The 16,302-nt window shown below is 40.2% G+C and overlaps 1 protein-coding gene across 2 annotated transcripts in view; it reads right to left on the bottom strand.

Annotated features, from left to right (window-relative positions):
- The window catches only part of bach2b (BTB and CNC homology 1, basic leucine zipper transcription factor 2b), a 330,691-nt gene that overhangs the window by 90,118 nt on the left and 224,271 nt on the right, over nt 1–16,302 (bottom strand). For both annotated transcript variants that reach the window (XM_059981402.1, XM_059981401.1), the window contains exon 3: nt 1,770–2,024. In XM_059981402.1, coding sequence (XP_059837385.1) covers nt 1,770–2,024 — 255 coding nt within the window. The remainder of the gene's footprint in view (nt 1–1,769; nt 2,025–16,302) is intronic.

Genomic DNA, 16,302 nt, shown 5'->3' with positions numbered 1-16,302 from the left:
CATAACACTGTTCCCATGTCATGCTTCCTGCAGCAGCATGATCTGATTAACCTATGCTCTGTATTTCAATAATAATAATAATAATCATAATAATGTTATTTATAGAGCACTTTTCATACAGATGATGTATTTCAAAGTGCTTTACAATAGGATAAAAGCATGAATATGAAAATAAAATTTAAAAAAGTAAATGAAAGTAAAAGACACAAGATATTTGCTAAAAGCAAGGTTAAATAAATAGATTTCATGCTAGTGTTGAAGAGTTTCAACTGAGTCTGCATCCCTTATAGTTTTAGGTATGGAATTCCTTTGTTTAGGAGAGTAGTTCATAAAAGCTGATCTCCCAATTATCTTTTGATGGAAATTGCGTAAATTTAAGAGACTGGCAGAAGAAGACCTGAGAGCTCAAGCAGGATTATAAAACAAAAACAATTTTGTGTTGTACTCTGATCCCAGAGCTTTAAAAACAAGGAAGAGAACTTTAAAATCAATTCTTAAAGATACAGGAAGCCAATTCAGAGTAGCTAGTACAGCAGTGTTATGTTCCCTCACCCTGGGTTTGGTTACAAGTCTAGCAGAAGCATTCTGAATGAGTTGTTTATCAACAGCTTGCTTAGTAAGGCAAGTAAAAAGTGCACTGCAGTAATCTAGTCCATTCGATATAAAGGCGTGGATTAGTTCTTCGGCATCATTATGAGACAGAAACAGGTGTCCTTTGCAATATTTCTTGTGTTAAAATGCTGCTCTGGTCACTTTATTTATGTGGGAAATAAAATTCAAATATGAATCCAGGGTAACAACCAGACTTGATATTTCTGATTTTACAAGGAGAGCCAAGTTCCCAAGTTAATCAAGAAGCTTTGGGATTGACTTTGGGATTTCAGTTTTATCATCATTTAGTTTAGAAAATTATTGCTCATCCATTTGTTTATTGCAGCCATACCAGAAGTCAGAGAAGATAGCGTGTTATCATCATCAGGTTCAACCAAGAAATACAATTGTGTGTCATCTGCATAACTGTGGAAACCAAGTTTATGCTCTCTAACATTGTCTCCTGAAGGGAGTACCGGTATGTATCAGGAGAAGAGGAGGAGACCAAGGCAATTTCGCCGAGCAATACCAGTACATTGTATCTCTTAAATAATTGGTCGCCAAGACAGATAAAATATTTTTCTCTATGAACAAAACCACTACCAGAGAGGCCAATTCTCAAGGCAATCTAGGAGAATTTTGTGATCAATTGTGCTGAATGCAGCACTTAGATCTAAAAGAATTAGAACTGAGACTTTGAGTCTATGGTCACTAACAACTTTGATAAGGGCCAGCTCTGTACTATAGTTTTGTCTAAAATCTGACATAAACTTTTCTAGAATTTTGTTCTCATTTAGAAAGTTATTGAGTTGGTTGAAAATGGCTATCTCAAGAATCTTTCCCAGGAAGGAAAGATTTGATATAGGCTTGCAGTTAGCTGGTACCTCACTATCAAGACTTAACCGTTTAAGTGGGGTTTTGATAACCACAGTTTTGAAGGCATTTGGAAAAGCTCCAGTCTCTAGGGATGTGTAAATTATTAAAAGTGTGGTAGGGACAGGGTCAAGACAGCAAGTAGCTGGGTTACTCGTCAATATGATCTTATAGAGTTCTGAATCAGAAAATATAGTACTTGTAAATTTCAACCGGTTACAGTCTTTTTGAGAGGTTGGCTGTAGAGATTACCAGTATCTGTAGCTATACTGTCCCTAATCTTAAAGCAAGATACTACATCATACCTCCTCAGGTAGAGTGATAACAAGCTCATGTTCTGTTTGCCCAATCAAAGTCTGTAGGAAATATTCACTGCACGCGGCTAGGACAGCGCGGTGGGCACGGAATTCCTTCCTCTCCACCAGTACGGTCACATCACAGAGGATATCCTGCTTGCGCTGGTCATTCAGGCACAGGAGGATATTTGTACAATGCACTGTTGACTCATACACATACATGGGTGATTCAGGCTTCTCATCCACAGACATTCCGTTCAGACCCTAAAAAAAAGAAAGAATGTGCACATTAGATTACTTCCACACTGCAAAGTAGTTAGTAGTTAGTCAATTTAAATGTTAAGAAACGTCTGCAGGGCATTGTCAGAGCACACAGAGGAAATACATGTGATCACAGGGAAATCGTGCAAAATTCACAGAGAAAGCACCCAAGTTCAGGACTGACCCCAGGTTGCTGGAGATGTGAGGAACCAAAACTAACTCCTATGCCATTGCACCAAATATTTATTATGGGTATTACTTATAGGTACCCACTACCAAATATTAGTTGGATTTGGCTTTAAAGTTTTAAACCATAGCCAAAACTCCAAAAATATTTTTGCTAGTCCAGATACATAATGGAATTATTATTCAGGAATAGAAAAAGGCCACTGGGCTTCTGTTAAAGCAATTCTGTTAGCCTCATTCTTTAACTCATTCTCCAAAGACCCAAACATTTTATTCACTCAAGCGCCTACCTTTCCTGGGTGAACTTAGGTGGATCAAGAATTTTCTTCACTTTTTATCAGTCACTTTATCTAAACGTTCAGGTGATTCTATGATGGCAGTCAACTACTTCTCAGAGGAAAATGTAAGTTCCTAGTTGCTGTGCTAGGCCTTAATAAGAGAAATAGTGTTCTACAGAGAGATTTTTCACACTAACATTAACATTAGGGAGGCATGGTAGCGTAGCAGTTAGCACAAAGCACAATGCTTTACAAACACAAGCTGTCAGACCAGGGTGGAATCCCCACAGCTGTCTGTAAGCAGCTTTACCCGGGGACTGCATGGGTTTCCTCCCTCACTCCAAAGACATACAGTTAGGGTTAGTGAAGTGTGGGCATACTACATTGGTGCCGGAAGCATGACCCTTGCCCAATCACAAGCACAACCCTTGATGATATGATTTGATGCCAACGATGCATTTCACTGTATGTTTCTAAGTACATGTGACAAATAAAACTAATCTTTAATTACTCAATAATGCAAAATCATAATAAATAAATTATAAATATCAACTATTATGATGGATATCAGAGCTCCAGCAGTCAAAGTGAGACAGGCCGTTCTCAGTCAAGGTTGCTATGACCATTGGGGCATCTTTGATTTATTTAATTAGAGATACAGTGTGAAACAGACTCTTCCAGCCCAACAAGCCACACTGCCCTGCAACCCACCTATTTAACACTAGCCTAATCACAGGACAATTTACAATGACTGGTACACCTTTGGAATGTGGGACGAAACCAGAGCATCCGTAGGAAACACAAACGGTCTTTGGGAGAATGTATAAACTCTTTACAGAGGGCGCCAGAATTGAATTCCAAACTCCGGTATGCCTTGATCTGTAACAGCTTCGAGGTAACTGCTACACCACCCTGGCACCCAAGACATTGCAACACTCTTCTTCACTCCACCCCTGATCAAGAACCTATTTTTGATCAGTCAGCAATAAGTTAGTTGGGTTGGTTTTGGTTTGTGAGGGAGAAGGAATTTGTGGCATCTATCCTTTCTCTGGGTCCAGTTAGTTATTGGTTCCCCTTGCAAGAGGTCTTGCTTTCAGTTCTGCTGAACTCCAGCTAACTTCAAAGGCTGGCCCAGGTTGTGGGTGTACTAGTCTTGTTGTTCAGTTGTTAAGTCAAGTCCGACTCTTGGTGACCTCATGGACCATAGGGTATTCATGGCAAGATACAGAAGTAGATTGCCAGGCCTTTCTTCTGTGCTGATACTGCTGCTGCCCAGGTTGGGACCCAGCTGGGTCTGAACTCAGGACCATCTGCCTTGAAGTTCAGTGCTAAGTATGTACTGGTTTACATGCTACCAAACAGCAAAGTGAGAGTAGTCAGTCACATTTGTAAAACGATTAGCTATGATCATTAGTTATTAATTTCCTGTAATAATTAGCTATCAAATAACACTTTTCATCTCATGCTCTCAATATTTATTGCTTATTTGTTTATATTATTGTTTCTTCTTTTTATATTTGCTGTCTTTTTGAGCTTGTCTTTTGCACTCCAGTTGTACGCTCAAGTTGGTGTAGTCTCTCATTGATTCTGTTATAGTTATTATTCCATAGATTTGTTGAGTAGTCCCACAAGAAAATGAACCTCAGGGTTGTATATAGCGACGTATATGTATTTGTGATAATAAATGCTTTGTTTTCAATTAGTGCAACTGAAAGTAACTACTGTGTTTTTAGAAATAAAAAAAAATAAACAAAATTGCCAATTCAAGGCATATGTATTTGCTGTTCATTTAGTCAGTCATATCAGACTCTCTATATATTGCCATTACATAATTGAATTATGTAGCTATTATGGCACAGAAAGTGAAGTGGTTGATTGAGTCCATGCTGGCTCCCAGAGGAACAATTCCTTCACCTTCCTCAAAGCCCAACAGATGTTCTCCAGAGAATAAGAAATTCCTTTTGAAGGCACTGACTGAATCTGCTTCTACAACTTTAGCAAGCTGTGAATTCTAGTTTATAACTTACTCTGAGTAAAGAGTTACTTTATCTAAAACTGCCAATATTTGACGTCTCCATCAAATATTCTCTTTCCTTCAAGGAGAATAACACCAGCAAATCCAGTCCAACATTGTAACTGAAAATCCTGATTCTTAGGTTTATGAGTGATTTGTGGAGTTTGCAATTACGTTATTTCTTATACACCATTGCCCACACTGCAACAGAATATGTGGATCACTGATCCACCTGAGATCCTGCCAATAGACAACCCATTAGGAGAACATCATACTTGACTTGAGTGATTGCAGTATTTGTATTGTTGCACAGTTCATTGAACTAAGAGCTCTTGACATGACAGGGAAGGTACATTTGATACCAAAACTAATGTGATGGCACATCTTAACACAATAATAGGGCAGCACAGTAGTATAGTGGTTAGCACAAGACTTTAACAGTACCAGCGACATGGGTTCAATTTCTGCTGCTGCGCCTGTAAGAAGTTCGTATGTTCTCCCCGTGACCATGTGGAATTCCCCCAGGTGCTTTGGTTTCCTCCCACAGTTCAAAGATGTACCAGTCAGTAGATTAATCGGTCACTGTAAATTGTCTGGTGATAAGCCGAGGTTAAATAAGGGGTTGCTGGGCAGTGCAACTTGAAAAGCCTACTCTGTGCTATATTTCAATAAACAAATAAATGCAACCTCTCAAACCTCTCAAATTTATAATATTATTGGAGACATTTTAAGAAAAAAAACTTCTCCAGCAGGATTTGGGAAAGGGACAGAAAACCATTTGTTCACGAAAACATGTGCTAAATGATGTTATGCAGAAGATCTTGGGTGGTGAAGTGGAGATACATCTCTACCAAGTGAGATGCAAGGTGCTCCTTACCTCCTCTAGCCTGCAGGTCACCCCGGGAAAGGTTTAACACCTGCTTAGCCCCCAATCAGGGTCACCTGAAGCCATGGGAGCATGGTCGTATGAGCAGCTGCTACATATCACAAGTCCTGGTTATGCGACCACCAATGCCAGTTAGAATATCTCTGAAGAGTATTGATAATGACTGGGGTCACCCGTCTTGTAAAGACACTGCCCAGAAGAAGGTAATGGCAAACCACTTCTGTAGAAAAATATGCCAGAACAATCCTGGTCATGTAAAGACCATGATCGGTCATGTCACACCACATAACAGACAAATGAACGAGCAGGATATCTGTGGTAGTTTCCCTAATGCATTCAAAAAAAGGTTTACCCTGCAAGGCTTCGTGCTTATTAGAGGCAAAATTTGTTATTTTAGGTGCAGTTGCACTGTACTTATATCTGTTAGTAAGCTTGGGAGTCAAGACCACTACTGTAAATGAAGCAAAGCTATTTCATGTAACATCAGCACTTCATAATACAGTTTTATAAACTTAAATTGCCCAACAATGACAACAGCAGTTGGAGGCCAGTTAATTGGAAGGCCACAGGGGAATGCATGGTGTTTACTTGACAACATCTTCAATGTTGTGGTGGCAAAGGATGGTCAGTAAGAGGACCTGAATATCATAGGTTTCATCTTAAAAAAAAGATATCAGCTCAGCTGACTCCATAATATTTGCTCTCCTGAAGTTCCTAATAAGAGGTAAATATTATTTCCATTTCAGGTATTGTAGGAATAGGCTTGCTTCTTTCCGATACAAAATGCTTTCCTGCATGTGGTAAAAATACAAAGTTATCTCCATGTCGATACTTGAAATAACTCCTTTGAGAAATCATAAACCTTCCATTAAGACCTAATTAAAAATTTCTGTGATTAAATGTCAGGGATGATATTTATGCAAAGGTACTTAAAAACATGTTACAACGCATAAGCATAGGAGCCAACCTGCTAGTGATCAAATCTGTGTTGTAATAGTTTGTGAGCATACTAAATATTGAATGGACACTGTTGCTTCCCAGCAAGGCTGTTTCATTGAAGTGAAAAGACTGGATGATCCTTAGTAAATTGATAAATAAGTTTGGTGAAAATTCAGATGTTGTACTTGGCCACTGAGGTAGTCCAGCACATCTTATGGAACAGGATTTAGTGGATTTCATAGCCACAGAGCTACTTTATAAAGGAACCCTGCACCAAACATGAGGAAAATATTTAAGGTTAGTTATAATGAAGCTTTGAATTCAGTAAGAAGTTTGACTGGGAAAGAGGTTAAGGATTACGGGATGGTTAGGATGGTTAGGAAAAAACCAAGACTAAATGGCAGAGCAGACTCAGTAGGTTGAATGGCATTATTCTGCTCCTTTGTCTATTGTCTACTGTCCAATCTGTCACTATGAAACCAGCCAAAGTTTGGAAGGACAAAATATCAAAGGAAAAAGTGGAAGTACAACATTAATCACCATTTGCCATAATATAGAAACTACAAAATGTAATTATATCCCAAGAGTAGAAAAAAAACAAATACAGAATAAATTTTATAAATATGGAGGAAAAGGGCTGATTCAGGGTGGCAACGATAAAGGCTTTTAAGAGACTCCTGGATAGATACAGAGCTTAGAAAAATAGAGGCCAATGGGTAAGCCTAGGTAGTTCTAAAGTAAGGACATGTTCAGCACAACTTTGTGGGCTGAAGGGCCTGTATTGCGCTGTAGGTTTTCTAAGTTCCTATCTCGGTTGGTCTTTCCCTGACCACAACTGTTTTTGTTCAGTTTTTCTACAGAAGTGGTTTGCCATTGCCTTTTTCTGGAGACTATCTTTACAAGATGGATGACACCAGCCATTACAAGTATTCTTCAGAGAATGTCTGCCTGACAGGACTTGTGATATAGAAGGATTGAAGACTGTGGAAGAAAAAAAAGAGGAGGAACACCAGAGGGAGGCGATGGGCAAGCAAGGAGATAAGGTGAGAGAGGGAAAAGGGGATCGGGAATAGAGAAGTGGGGGGGAGGGCATTACTGGAAGCTCGGGAAATTGATGTTCATGCCATCAGTTTGGAGGCTACCTAGACAGAATATAAGGTGTTGCTCCTCCAACCTGAGTGTGGTCTCATGATGACGGTAGAGGAGGCCATGGATGGAAGTATCTGAATGGGAATGGGAAGTAGAATTAAAATGGGTGGCCACTGCGAGTCCTGCTTTATCTGGCGGACGAAGCGTAGGTGCTCGGCGAAGCAGTCTCCCAACCTATGAAAGGGTCTCATCGAAATACAAGAGGCCACACTGGGAGCACCGGATCCAACAGATAACCTCAAAAGACTCAAAGGTGAAGTGTCGCCTCACCTGGAAGAATTGTTTGGGGCCCTGAATGGTAGTGGGGGAGGAGGTGTAGGGGTAGGTGTAGCACTTGTTCTGCTTGTAAGGATAAGTGCCAGGAGGGAGATCAGTGGGAAAGGGCAAATGGACAAGAGAGTCATGTAGGGAGTGATCACTCCGAAACACAGAAAATAGGGGTGGATGGAAAGAGGTGCTTGGTGGTGGGATCCTGTTGGAGATGACCGGAGCTACAGAGAACTGTTTGCTGGATCGGAGACTGGTAGGGTGGCAGGAGGATGGGGTGAGAACAAACGAGTGCAAAATGTAAGAGATGCAGTTGAGGGCAGCATTGATGGTAGAAGAAAGAAAGCGCCTTTCTTTGGAGAAGGAGGACATCTCCTTCATTCTGGAATGAAAGCCCTCATCCTCAGAGTAGATGCAGTGGAGATGGAGGAACTGAGAGAAGGGGGATGGCATTTTTGGAAAGGCATGTGATTACTGGAAAGAAAGGGGAGTTTTTAATAGTCACCTACAAATGTCAACTAATTCCATACATAATATCAATATCAACACTGAAATTATGTCAAGGAGTGACTTACAGATGATAAATGGAGAAAATCAATTCTAACAATTAATACAAATTTCAACGACAAGCAAGCTAACAACATTGCTAGATAATTAATAAAGTAGAGGTACAAAGCAGCATCATCAGAAAAACAGTTAGCACATTCACATTGTTGTATAACAGCATGAAACTGCATTCCATAATTAGGCAAAGTGTATCTAAGTAATATTAACGAAGCTGATATTATAACGAAGCTGAATGATTGTTACTAAGGCTGCAATTTTAAATTGGATTAAGAAATGTAATGACTGAATACTATCAGTGAGACATATAATTATTCAACTTTTACTTGTACTTAAGGGGTCAAGTGGCTCAGAGTCAGTGTTTCTGAACCAAGTAATAATGGTTTTAAATCCCATTGTGGAGACTGGAGTACGTAATTTATGCTGATTCTCCAGTATGTTACAAAGGAGTGAACATTGTTGAAGCTAAGCTTTCTTGTAAAAGCAGAGGATATTGCCTCAATTTGCATCAAGATCATAGATACAAAAAGGTGCCAGAAAAAGGCCACTAACATCATGAAGGATCTTGCCCGCCTTGTTCAATGACTGTTTGGTCCCACTCCCTTTTGGGAAGAGACTACGCAGCATCCACACCAGGACCAACAGACTCACAGCTACTTTCCCCAAGCAGTAAGATTGTTTGCAACTTCCATCCACAAGCCCACCTTTCCACACTCCCCCATCATCACAACTTTATCATTTCCTGTCAGAATCACATTATGTACAGATACTTCTGTACCTAGTGTCACTTTATGCACATAATATCAAAGTATATAAATGATCTTACATATTTATATTTATTGTGTTCTTTACCTTATTGTGTTATTTTAAGTGCGGCAACAGATCCAGAGTATCAATTATTTTGTTCTCCTTTACACCTGTGTACTGTGTCCTGAGTCTTTATTAAATAAGATTATCTGATCACTATCACATTGCTTGTTATGTGATCTTACAGTGTAGGGATCAATACTTTATATTGAAATACTTTTAAAAATAGTCACAATAGCAATGGATGCAAGGCAATGTAAGACAAGCCTGGGTCATGAAAAATATTTTCTCTTCCTTGCCTTTTATTAATATTGTTAAGCTTAACTAACTCAAATAAAAGTAAACAGCCAAGTTTCATGTTGCTTCTGGCAAGATAATAACCAACTTCTTGGGAAAGGTGTTCCATAAGGGAAGTTCTGCATGAAGTACTGGTGACAAATTTAAAGTTTAATTAATTACTTGAGTCTTAAGTACAAATCTCCTTACCTACCTAGTCCAGACATGTTCCCCTGCCTTGTCTTGTCTGTGAAACTGCTGAACGAATACTTGATGCAAATAAAACCTCACAGTTCTAACTTGCATTCAAAGATTTAACCAAAGCATTCACATACAAACTTTAGAAAAATCGGTAGGTAATGAATTATTTGATAATGACAGGCACCAGAAGGAAGATACAGCCTGACTGCAACAAAACTTGAAGTTTTTGTGACTTGCAAAATAGTCAGGTAATTGCCAGGAACAGGAACATTAGCTGTCTTTTTAGGTCAATCTAACATCCAAACTACTATGCCAGTTAATCAAGAAAAACGCAAGACATATTATTGCACAGTCTAGCACCTCACAACATGGTGCAAGTATGCAATAAGTCATTCAGGAAGCTCAGTTTGTTATGGTACACACCCTACCACGACAGCCTCTGTGATTTAGATACTTCGATTCTCCAGAGTGTGGATAGCTGGTGTGGTCCCTTTAAATATTCAGCCCACTCTGCTAATAGGCAGCCAGGATTTGGATACTTAAAGAGCATCTGAACTAAGGTTTGGTGCTCAATCAGCAGCTCAACTTTGGTTCACACTGTGATGGTATTTAGGATTTCTGTCTCACTTGGATTCTTGGGTAGTTTAATTAGGTTCTCGGCTAGCATCTAGTCAAGAATTCTAGGCGAGCTATGCCCGCCTCTTTGTTGACTATGTAGAACAGTCCATGTTTGAAGCCTTCCTCAGTTATACTCTTCCTTGGTTACAATGACGACTGCATTGGTGCTGCTTCATGCACCCATGCTCAGCTTGTCAATTTTATCAACTTCCACTCTGCCCTTAAACTCACTTTATCCATCTCTGACACCTCCCTCCCCTTTCTCGATCTCTCTGTCTCCATCCCTGGAGACAAACTGTTGACCAACATATTTTATAAATGTTCTGATCCCCACGGTAATCTTGACCATACTTCGTCCCATTTAATGTCCTGTAAAAATGCTATTCTCTTTTCTCAGTTTCTTCGCCTCTGCCATACCTGTTCCTTGGACAAAGCTTTCCATTCCAGGACATCAGAGATGTCTTCCTTCAAAGAAACTGTGTTTCCATTCCACGTCTATCGATGCTACCCTCACCCGCATCTCCTCCATTTCCCATATATCTGCACTCATTCTATCTCCCCACCACCTCAATAGTGATAGAGCTCCTCTTGTCCTTCCCTACCATGCCATGAGCCTCCACACCCAACACATCATCCTCCACAACTTCCAACATCTCCAAAGGGATCCTACAACCAAACATATCTTTACCACCCCCTCCCCACTAGGGATCCTCCTTCCGTGATTCCCTTGTCCATTCATACCTTCTCACTAATCTCCCTCCCAGTACTTACCTTTGCAAGCAGCCTAAGTGTTATGCCTGTCCGTTCACCTCCCCCCTTAAATCCACTCAGGGCCCCAGTTGAAGCAACACTTCACCTGCAAATCTGATGAAGTCATCTATTGTATCCTGTACTCTCTTCTATATTGGTGACACCCATCATAATTGGGTGACAGCTTCGTCGCACACCTCCGCTCCATCCACCAAAAGCAGAACTTCCCAGTGGCCAAACATTTTAATTCTTATTCCCATTTCTGTCCTGACATGTCAGTCCATGGCCTCCTCTTTTGCCAAAATGAGGCTACCCTCAGGATGGAGGAGCAATACCTTATATTCCATCTGGGTAGTCCCCAAACCTGATGGCATGAATATCAATTCCTCCTTCCAGTTAAGCAAATTCCCCTCCCCCTCTATTTCGCACTATAACTTTTGCCTGTTCTTACCTGCCTATTACTTCCCACGGGTACCCTCCTCCTTCCATTTCTTCTATGGTTCATGCTCCTCGCCTATCAGATTCCTTTCTCTCCAGCCCTTGACCTTTCCCACTCACCCAGCTTCACCTATCACCTTTCAGCTTGCCTTCTTGCCTCCACCCCCCCCCCCAACCTTTTTAGTTCTGGCATCTCTCTGTTTTCTAGTCCTGAAGAACTAGCCCAAAACGTTCATTTCCATGGATGCTGCCAAACCTGCCGAGTTTCTCCAGCCTGTGTGGATCTAGTCAACAACCCTTTTCTCCTTTCAGTCTCAAAATAGTGTCTCGATTCTAGTCTCAGATTCTGCAGCACCTGGGTCCTTACCATTCTGATCTAGGACTCCCGTCACAGTTATACTATCGTTAATCAATGCACATTCAAATCCCTTGTGAGCTGATCATCCAAAGAGAAAGTTCACTGTTCAATGTAAAATTTATTATCAGAGCACATACACATCACAATACAACCCTGAGATTCTTTTCCTGTGGGCATACTTAGCAAATCTATAGAATAGTAACTGTAACCTGTAAACATCAGGATCTGTTAACTGTAAACAAACTGTACAAATGCAGATAATAAAAAAAAGCAATAAATAATGAGCATGAAATAACAAGATAAAAGAGGTCTTAAATAAGTGTGGTTATCTCCTTTGTTCAAGAGTTTGATGGTTGAGGGGTAGTAACTGTTCTTGAACCTGGTAGTGTGAATCCTGAGGCACTTTTACCTGATGGCAGCAACATGGCCTGGGTAGTGACGATCCTTGATGATGGATGCTACATTTCTAGCAAATCCACTAACTTTTGTAGGATTTTCTGCTCAAAGGCATTGGTCTTCCCATACCAGGCCCTAATGCAGCCAGTCATCACACTTTCCACCACACATCTATAGAAGTTTGCCAAGGTTTTTGATGACACGCCAGATCTCTACAGACACCTGAGGAATTTGAGACGCTGTTGTGCTTTCTTTGCAATTGTATTTATATGATGGGTCCAGGACAAGTCCTCTGAGACAGTGTCACCCAAGAATTTAAAGTTACTGACCCTTTCCACCTCTGATGATTACCAACTCATAGACCTCTGGTTTCCCTCTCCAGAAATCCACAAACAGTTCCTTGTTCTTCTTTACATTGAGTGAGAGCTTGTTGTAATTACACCATTCAGCCAAGTTTTCAATCTCTCTCCTGTATGCTAATTTATCATCTCCTTCTTCTACTGTACTTTTCAAAGGTCAAAGGAATACAACATACATGCTCATATTGCAGATTGGGGGGGTGCGGGGAACTAACCATTGGAGAATTGTTATGCTATCTTGTATGTGTGAGCTGAGCGGGAGTTTGCGGTCTTTTTCAGGAGGAGAGCGAGGAGGACGGACGTGTGAGGAGCGGACAGCGATTCCAGAGCGGCAGATACTGGACGTCAGTGGTTCAGACTGTGGCCGAAGGCTTGGGAGGTCATTGTGGATGGAAAAGGCGGTGTGAGCTCCAATGTATTAAAATATTATGTGCACAAACTGATAAACCTATTGATTTGGTGCCTTTAGGTTATCTATTTCTACTAACCCATCACTAAGAAATAATTATAAAGTTGCAATTATTTACTCGCTTTTGGGTGTATTGTCTGGTATTTGTGTTGCAAATGTGTACTGGGGGGGCATTACACCATATTTACACCAAAGTATCACACTATTGGCAGGGCGACGGCGGTTCACCCTAGGTGAATGGGGTAAATTGGGTGCACCAAGCCTACAAGTACTTTCCCATGCCTCTCTGCATCGAAAAAATATTGATCTCACCTCTTTTTCTAGCCATAATTATTTAGACTCTACATTTTCATGATAATGATCCATCTGTCATTGGAAAAGGTTGCAACTGATTTTCCGAATCAGTCATCAAAATGATTTCAAACATTGTCATTAACTTGCAATGTTCGGTTTCGCAAAGAAAACTCTTTTGGGCAGCATGGTAGTATAGTGATTAGTGTAACACTGTTGCAGTGCAGGCAACTCAGATTCAATTTCACCACTGTTTGTAAGGAGTTTGTACGTTCTCCCCATGAGGATGCGGGTTTTTTCCGGGTGCTCTGGTTTAAGGATTAATAGGTTCATTGGATAACTGAGTGATGCTGGCTCTTTGGGCTGGAAAGGCCTGTTCGTGTGCTGAATCTCTAAATACTCCAACTGCTTTAGCTCTATGGAGAAGAACTACTGCTTCATTAGCTTCTAGAGCTAGTATCCATTGTAGTAAATAGTCTCTGGATCCTATGAAGGTGTGTTATTACTGGGACACAGTACTAGTCAAGGCTCAACTAGTCATCAGCGAAATTCTACACTTTTATACTTTATGAACTGTATATTTACTTGAACATGTTATATTAATTTGGTGGATCTTGTGTTGGCTGGTAGCTGACTAGGTGGCGGGTAAGAGGGCAGAGTTTTGGTCTGTGATGGGATCCTGGGAGTAGTAGGTGTTGAACAATGCAGTCTATTTTGACACACATCTGATAATATGGAATCTGCAATTCCATAATATCACAAATTGAATAGGGTCTTAACTTTGAAATCCTAAATGTTTCTAAAACCCTTGTAAAATGTAAAACTTCATTTCACTATTGCTCATCGGGTAAAAATATCTTTCCTCATATTCTGTCCTCAGAAGTATAAATCTGTGGCTCCTGGGACTAGGGTGGACAGAGAACAGAATTTTATACCTACAATCCAAAAACAGCTCTAATAACTCGAGATACAAAACATCTTTGCAATGAAGAACTCAGCATGTGTAATATGTCCTGAGACTGCTTTATTCTTTGAGATGGTGCAGCTAGTAACAAATATCTCCCTCAGAAGTGCTATAGGGAAGATTATGAAAGACATTATGTGAACAAAAATTAAGAAAAATAAATTCCAATAGTTTCGGCCAGAGTTAAGAGATCCATAAAGTCACAGAGCATAGATTTATTAAGTCAAAGGACAATTGCTTGTTGGACCAAAGGGGAAGTTTCTGAAGTCATATTGTACTATTTATAATCATTATTTGCCTCTGGTGTTGCAGTTATAAGGAAGTTATTTCCTTAGAGCTCTGGTTATATTATTGCAGTATTACTGGACTCTGTCTGAAGTACTAATTACAAACATTGGAGGTACCACTCCTCACCACAAATCCTTCTTGGGCAATGAACCCATTCAAACACGTTCTTTAATTTTCTTTTTCTGAAACCTCCCCCACCCCCCAGAAATCGCAAAGTAAAACCAATTGAGAAAGACCACAAGGAAACTATAAGATTTACACCTTGTTTAGTTAGCATTAATACTGTCAATGTGAATAAATTGACCTGTACAGTACTATTGAGAGTTTAAAATGAACAAAAAAAAACACAAATACAAGAGAATAAAAAACACAAAATGCTGGCAGAACTCAGCAGGCCAGACAGCATCTATGGGACGAGGTAGTGACAATGTTTCGGGCCGAAACCCTTCATCAGGAGTGAAGTAACATGGGATAGTCGAGGGGGGATAAGAAGTGGGGGGAGGGATAAAGTAGAGAGCTGGGAAGTGATAGGCTGGAGGGAAATGGGCTGGGGGAAGGTGGAGAATTATGGGAAATAAAAGAGAAAGAAAGGTAGGGCTGGGGGGAGAGATTATAGTGAGGGGGAAAAAAGAGAAAGAAAGAGTATCAGCTATTTCCCTCCAGCCTATCACTTTCCAGCTCTCTACTTTATCCCTCCCCCCACTTCTTATCCCCCCTCGACCATCCCACGTTACCTCACTCCTGATGAAGGGTTTCGGCCCGAAACATCGTTATTACCTCCTCCCATAGATGCTGTCTGGCCTGCTGAGTTCTACCAGCATCTTGTGTTTTTTATTTATTTCCAGCATCTGCAGATTCAGTCGTGTTGCCACAAATACAAGAGGTTTAGTTTATATATAGTATAGAATCAATTTATTTTTTAAATACAAATTATTTTTAAATGCATTCTCTGAATTCAAGTAACTTTGGCAAGGGTTTACTTATTGCTCATGCCTCAAGGTGATGACCCTCTTCCATGGACCACCGCTTTTCTCATTGTGATTGACACACGCAAAACACTTCTACTATTCCTGCTTAGCCTACGGCAATTATGTCAGCTGGTTTCATTCATCTCCTCTACGCATCCGTGGACATGTTCATGTTGGAATGAAGAAGCTGTGGCCCAAAATGAATCAAAACAGTTCACCCACCAATTGTGCAATACTATTAAATCAAAAAGCCTGATCATTTAATACTTTGCTCTTTAAAACCTATTTTCTCCTTATTCCATAAATGCCAATCGTAATATATACACCATAAATACTTCACTGAGCTAAATAGCATGAGACATTCCATGGTCATGATAAATGTTTTTAGCATTACTGGTTGGAAAACATAGCAAAACATTCAAACCATTGTCATCATCAGGGGCACAAGCATCCCAAAAGGTGGTCCTCAAGAATGTAGCATCCATCACTAAGGAACCTTCCCTCTTCTTGTTACTACCATTGCTGAAGAGGTACAAAACCTAAGGATGTACATGCTACATTTTAGGAATAACTTCTTCTACTCTGCCTTCATATTTCTGAATGGTGTACGGACCCATGAACACTACCTCACTATTCTTCTTTTGCACTATTTATTTATTTCCCTTTTTATTGTTCCTCATTTTATTGTAACTTTTTTTCTGTCTTACACTGTGCTACTGCAACAAATACAACAAATTTCATGACACTGATTCTGAACAGGAAGGTCCTGCTGGAACAGTGCAGTTGTTACTCAATCCTAGCTCGAGAACGGAGGCATGCCTGAGGAAACATGTTTTACAATCAAGTTGAAATAGAAAGATTTTAAGGATGTTGCT

The sequence above is a fragment of the Hypanus sabinus genome, chromosome 10 (genome assembly GCF_030144855.1).
Source record: "Hypanus sabinus isolate sHypSab1 chromosome 10, sHypSab1.hap1, whole genome shotgun sequence".
Taxonomy (NCBI): domain Eukaryota; kingdom Metazoa; phylum Chordata; class Chondrichthyes; order Myliobatiformes; family Dasyatidae; genus Hypanus; species Hypanus sabinus.
The sequence above is the reverse complement of the archived record's forward strand: the minus strand, read 5'-3'. Positions and strand labels throughout refer to the sequence as shown.